General features: G+C 41.1%; 1 protein-coding gene across 1 annotated transcript; it reads right to left on the bottom strand.

The window, feature by feature from the left end:
- Positions 1 to 370: 370 nt before the first annotated feature.
- On the bottom strand, positions 371 to 5,515 carry LOC113009795 (serine/threonine-protein kinase pim-2-like). The gene is made up of 9 exons (XM_026148340.2): positions 5,381 to 5,515; positions 5,100 to 5,279; positions 4,665 to 4,853; positions 4,305 to 4,399; positions 4,172 to 4,219; positions 2,618 to 2,839; positions 2,356 to 2,536; positions 2,090 to 2,266; positions 371 to 2,000 (listed from the first exon to the last, which is right to left on the bottom strand). The coding sequence occupies exons 1-9, from the start codon at positions 5,451 to 5,453 to the stop codon at positions 1,909 to 1,911; spliced, it is 1,257 nt and encodes a 418-aa protein (XP_026004125.2). The 5' UTR covers positions 5,454 to 5,515; the 3' UTR covers positions 371 to 1,908.
- Between the last annotated feature and the right edge of the window lie 1,354 nt (positions 5,516 to 6,869).

Here is a 6,869-nt window from a genome sequence, read left to right as displayed (position 1 = left end):
TTTATGAAGAAGACTAATCAGTTGGCAATATGGCGCCACCTGTTGTCATCTTCTCTCTGCTCTGATTCCCAAATGTGGTCAAACATTAATATATAGTTTTTTATACACAAGTACTTGGAGAAACAAAGGTTTCTGGGGCAATGTGCTCATTTAAAGGCACATATAGGGCTAAGGGCTCAGTTCAAACATAGTGGGTTGTGGGGATTAATCCAGCTCCGACAAGTCTCAGGCGGATCTTACCGCTAGCAGCCCAGGAATAAAGCCCCCGAAGATCTGCCTCTTTCCGAAGACGACGGAGCAGGACAACAAAGCCGGCTCTCTTCCCCCGCTTCCTCCGACGAGGCCTCTGAAGCAAAATTGAGCTGACCGGCAAGAGTGGAGGTGAACCGGGTGCTGCGTCGCGCTCAAGCGGCGGTGGGAAAACAACGTCGTATCGTTGACTCTGAAAGTTATCCATAGCAGATTTGATCGGCAGTAACGCATGGCGATCATAAATCCGAAGGGAGATGACATCGGACAAAACTGTAGCAAGAACACTTGCATAACATATGAAGTAAACAAACACACGGACGGAGGCAGCGGCACAGCCAAACACAGGCGCCATCTTGCTTCTTGGGACAACAACAGTAATGAAAAAATCACACAAAATATGACTCTTTTTTTTTTTTTTTTTAATAGTTTTTAACTTAAAATGGCACCAAATAGTATACCCCCAAAGCAAACCTTTCGGTATGCCAACATTTCTTCAGCTATTTTCAGGGCAGGGTCGGATGATGATGAGCTACAATAAAATGCATCATGGCCTCAATTCAATTCAATTCAATTTTGTTTATATAGCGCCAAATCACAACAAAAGTCGCCTCAAGGCGCTTCATAGATACAGAGAAAAACCCAACAATCATATGACCCCCTTTGAGCAAGCACTTTGGCGACAGTGGGAAGGAAAAACTCCCTTTTAACAGGAAGAAACCTCCGGCAGAACCAGGCTCAGGGAGGGGCGGCCATCTGCTGCGACCGGTTGGGGTGAGAGAAGGAAGACAGGATAAAGACATGCTGTGGAAGAGAGACAGAGGTTAATAACAGATATACACTACATTTTCATCAATGACATTTTTCATAAAGCAAGCCTACAAAAGCCTATATGTCATGGTCCTGGGTCATTTTGACCCAGTGTTCTTAGTTTTCCTGTAGTTTTGTATTTTGTTCCTTGTGTCCATTGGATTGGTTGGTTTGGTATTTGGATTCCCCCTGTGTCCATGTTTTTATTGTGGTGTTTGTTCTGGTACCGTGTTCCCATCCTTTGTGTTCTGTGTTCTCCTCATCCCCCCATATTCATCCTTCTTCTCTGCCTCTCTCTCTCTGTGCTCATCTCTGTGTACTGTGTTGTGTTTAAGGTCCACATCTTGGTGTCAGTATTTTCAGTTTCGTGTCCTCCCTGCTCGCTAATTGTCTTCAGCTGTGTTCCCCGTGTGTTCCCACTTCTCTCATTACCTTCTGTGTATTTATGTCAGAGTGTCCCTTTGTTCTGTGTTGCGTCGTCCCTCTAGGTTGTGTGCATTTACCGTGTCTTCCCAGCGCCTCAGCTTTAGTTGCTCCCAGGTTAGTTATTGTATGGCTTCTTATGTTCCTGTTAATAAAGACCTGCCTTTGAGGTCATCACCGTGTGTCTAGAGCTGTGCATTTGGGTCCTCTCTTGCCTTCACACAGCCGCCGCTTGACACTATATTTAGATGAAGGTCAGATGGAGGTCTCAGACTGCTTGCTGCTGGATTGGAAAAGAAAACACCAAAAAAGAGCCACGTGACAGCAACTGCAACATTGCTACTAAATTTGAAAAGTGACTTGTTGATGACTTGTGATGTGTTGGAGCTTTTGCTCCATAACCTTTTAGTTCATGGTGCGCAGAAATCATTTGAGCCACATGTGATTCCGAAGATCCTCCAGGGTGAAGCGGTCCTTGTAGTGCTTCCTCAGACACCCCGTCAAAAAATCCCTGCATTCTTTACAGAAATGAAATACTCTTGTTAAAGTTATCCACAAAGTTATTTCACCTTTCTTATATCAACAGCCCTTTTGGCAGAAATCTTACTGTTTGAAATGTCAGCTAAAATCGGTGGGTTTTGGTTGATGATCTTGTAGTCGCAGTCAAATGGTAACTTGTTGTGTAACAGCTGGTACATCACAACACCCAGCTGCCAGGCTGTAGTATATTCTGCAGAGCAGAAGCCGTACATGAACCACTCTGGACTATTGTAGATCCTGGTTCCTAAAACACAAAGATAAGAAGAATTAATGGGGAGGGAACATGATGTGGAGACAGTTCATGACAGCACAACGCTGTGGCTGAAAACATACCTGCGTTCCTCCTGAACCTTTGTCCCGGAGTAAACGTGACTCCACAGCCAAAATCGATGTATCGCACTCGGGGTTCCTCCGAAGATGTTTCAATTAGAATGTTGTGTGGTTTAATATCTCGGTGGAAAACCCCCTTGTTATCCATCGTAATGGCTGCGTCAACTAGTTGCTTCATTATGACCTAAAAGAAAGGAAGCCATATTTGGAGCACAGGACATTCTCTATGAAAAACTGCTGTAAGCTCCAAATGCTCGTCACTTACCTTAACATGTGTCTCTGACAGAGGTTTATCTGTAGTTTTGAGGTAATTGTCTAAGTCCATGCAATTTTCTGGTTTCTCAAAAACCATAATAAGCTCATCTTCCTGATCAAACCAGTCAAGTAGAAGTGGGGTTATACTGCTTTCCGTATCGTGTGGTCCAGCCCCAACTTGTATCAGTAGCGCCACCTCCAGGGGAACATCAGTACTTTTCCCATTCCAATCCTTCAGAAGGAAAGTTACTTCAGGTCAGTATTCAGAATTTCAACAAAAGTAGCTATCAGCGTACAGACAGTTTTGAAATAGTCACAAAATGACCTGATCTTTAAAAAGCATTCTTTCCACTGAAACATGTCAGTTTAAACAATAAGGTGACCCACTGTTCATAGAATTCGACCATATTTCCTGACGATTTCACACACAACTGTGAGACCAGTCTGGTTCATGCACGGAGGAAATACGTGCCTTATGCTTGATGCCTGAGAAGGCCTGAAATAATATAAATACTAGGGCTGCCACAAACGATCATTTTGATAGTCGACTAGTCACCGATTATTTTTGCGATTAGTCGACTAATCAGATCATCCATTGGACGTAAAACTACAGCTTATTGCACCAGCAGTATCTGCTCTTATATAACTATCATTAGCTTACAGCTTTAAGTGTTTAAGGTCTGTGCTAACTAAAAATAAAGACAAGATGATAGTTTATTAAATTTTAATGAAATTTGCAGATTGTTTCGGTGAAGTTTAATAAACTCCTTGCTATCTAAAATATAACAGGACACTGGAGTATATTCTGGAGCATCTCACACTTCTGATAATCAGCTGTCTGCTTGATGTTTATTCAGCTGTGTAAAAACTATAACTTTAATCTCAGACAAACTGATTTACTCAGGAACAAATAAAATACTAAAAAAAAAAGCCAAACAATAACATTTTAAGTTATCTAAGTGACTCATATATATTTAACCTGAGTAACGAAAGACGGCGGTGGGTTTGAAAACGATTTGCCGGGAGTCCGGTGTTCTCACGGCGCTAGTGAGCCTAGCCCCCGGCTCGCTAACGAGCTAGTGGGTAACAGATGTCTCCGAAAACGTCGGAGCGCTTTTGAAAATATGTGGTGTCTTGATAAACTGAGCAGATATTTGAGGTTTACACAGCTACATTCTCGCCTGAAAATATGTTAAACGTTTATTTTGTGACCCAGAAAGAATAATAAGAGTAACATTAAAACTAACTAGCTGCCGCCATTGTTGGAAACTGCACTGGGCCGCGCTATGAATTCTGGGACACAGCTGCTTCTTCTTCTTCTTCGGGGTTTAACGGTAGCTGACATCCTTGTACATGCAATGCTGCCATCTTCTGTTTCAGTCCGTTATTACACTCTTAAATCCTGCCACTTACTCCTGCGTCTTTTGTGATCTTACAAAGCTTCAAACGACGCGTCGACTATTAAATCAGTCGTCGACGATTTTGATAGTCGACATAATCGTGACTAGTCGACAAATCGTGGCAGCCCTAATAAATACCTGCTGGAATAAGAAAAGACGCTTACCATTGTTGTGCGCGCAAGTCTGCGCTGTTGAACATGTTTGATTGCCACCTGCATTAAAGACATTTTCTGGGTTAGAGAAGTACAAACAGGAATAAACTGAAGATCTGTGAAATGCAAATGTAAGAAGCCATACTGGAAAACTGTCTTTTATGCGTATTCCAGAAAACACGGTGGCAAAGCCTCCATGACCCAGCACCTCCAGCTCTTGATATTTTTCCAGGAAGTCTGCTGCAGACACACAGGAAAAACATACAGGTTATGACTTGCTACACAGAAAACAGCTGGCACAGTCCTATAGAGCTTTGCTATAACATTTCTATTAATTGGTAAATAGCAGCTACATTTTAGCAGATTAGTAGGTAGGTAACGTCATTACTGCCCAGAGTGTCTCTTATTGTCGATTGGTCCCACAGGAATCAAACCCAATCTCAAACCCCAGGACAAATTCTAAAGGATCTTGTGATCCAGCTCAGAAATATTGCCATTATCTTACCTTTTCTGTCAGTGCCGGATATCCTCGGTGAGTCACATGTTTCAGAGGGTTCCTGGGTGGGACTCTCCTCTGGGCTTGTTGTCCTGCTTTTTTTGCTGGATGGTCCCTCAGATTCGTCACTAGTGCTCTTCCGTTTGTTGCTCCTCTTAATTATACTAGAGTCGCTTGAAGGCACTATGAGAAGGCCAACTAAAATGGAAAAAGTAGTTTGACTTTAAGCATTTTCAGTCCAACTCTGTGTGTCAACTGCTTTCTACTGACTTTCTAAGGTCTGGCAATCGTGCATTAAAGCAATAACTGCACACTGAAAATCAACACAAAGAAGGCTAAATGAACCAACTACAAAGTTAAAGACCGTTAAGTACACAGTTAAAGTCACAAAATAAACTACATAGCCAAGATAATGTCACAGCTAAAACAGGTCTTATCACTTACATTTCAAACTGGATTCCCCAGAAACAAAGTGGCTGGGACCCGGTTTTGGACCTCCACTGCTTTTGCTTTTTTTGGGGGATTTGTCCAGTCTTTCAGGTAAGTCCCTTCTCTTTCTTCCCTCTATTCTTCCATCTGGAGTCATCTTCACCAGTGTGGAGATGCAAGGCTCTGTTTGGTGTCCTGAAATCAACAAAAGATGATTTTGTTTAAGTCAAATTCAGTTGCCTCAAATAAAAACCCAGAAGCATGCATAATTACCATATGAATCCCATTTGACTTACCTAGAGGGTTATTCAGATCCACAGGACGTGGTGCAGTATAAGTTGGCCAAGACTTTGACATTGTGTGATTCATTTAGGTTAATTTAGTTTCAGGATTTCACTCTTCACTCTGCAAAGATGCAATGAGCTGTGTGTGAGAACTATGATCTTTAGTGTCTTATAACAATGTCTTATAACAACGAGGTGATGACATCACAAGATTTTGGAATTCTTGGTTTCCATAGCTACAGAACATCAGCCTGGGCTAGGCAGTAGTTTCTGGTGAAGGCAAAGTTCTGTAAAGATTTATTTAGGGGTGCAATATTGCAAAAACTGTAGCGCAGCTGCATAAATGCATGTTTATAGAGGGCTGCTTCAAGGTGGGAACTGTGCTTCTACAACAAAGGCCATAAAACTAGTTAGGAACAAGCAATGGATATTATAGATAATATTGTAGCTATTATACCAACAAGAAGGACTCTCTTTGGGCAGCATTTACTTGTAAGGCAGTAGTGAAGGCTAATGGATAGCTTTGCAGGCTAAAAGCTAGCAGCACAGGTTAAGTCAAAATTCACTTGATTTCAGTTTTATTTACAGCACCAAATCACAAAAACAGTTGCCTAAAGGTGCTGAAATGTGTTGACTGATCTATAAATCGTATCTGTGCGCATTATTGTGACTAGCTACTCACTAAATGTATGAGCAGTATTGGATGTAATGCATAATAAAATTATGCGTTACTGTGATGAGGTTATATTTTTCAAGGTTCAAAGGCTATAGAAAGAAAGCACGTGTAGCCCAGTGAATTTGAACTTCCACAGTTATTCTTTTTCCTTTCCTGCCTAATGTATTTTCTTATAATTTCTCAATAATTTATTTGCTCTGTTTTACCTAACCTCCGACTGTCTTGGTGAGTGTTGTGGAAGTTAGTATTGTTAGCTGATGTAACAAGCATGGTACCTGCTTCCCAACTCTATCGGTGTGGGGTTTTTTTCTTTTTTTCTTTAACCGCTGGTTGTTCATATTTATGTTCCACTTGTATACCTCATCTGTTTGTATGTTGTATACTCACTGATTGTTCAATAAAGTTCTTGTTAAAATTACACACATATATATATATATTAGGGGTGCAACAATACACAAAATTCACGGTTCGGTTCGATACTTTGGTGTCACGGTTCGATATTTTTTCGATACAAAAAAAATGTTCATGCCTTTTTAATTTGTCATTTATTAAAATTATAAATATATATTTTAACTCAAAAGTACAGTTTTTAAATTTAACCCTAACCCTTGTGCGTGTTTTTTATTTTGACAGCGAATGCGCACCTGCGGACCACTTATGTGCAGCCCTGGTTATTTAGCTCATCATATCGCAGCCACAGAAATTCTTTTGTCCATATAAACCATAAAGCTGCACTTTCTTTTTGCCTTATAGTCTGATTTGTCATAACTTCTCCGTTTTGTGGTAAGCTTTTCTTTGGCTGTCACTTCTTCACCCTGACCTGTC

This window comes from Astatotilapia calliptera, chromosome 17 (assembly GCF_964374335.1).
Source record: "Astatotilapia calliptera chromosome 17, fAstCal68.1, whole genome shotgun sequence".
NCBI classification, from domain to species: Eukaryota; Metazoa; Chordata; class Actinopteri; order Cichliformes; family Cichlidae; genus Astatotilapia; species Astatotilapia calliptera.
This window is presented reverse-complemented; position numbering and strand designations above follow the sequence as displayed.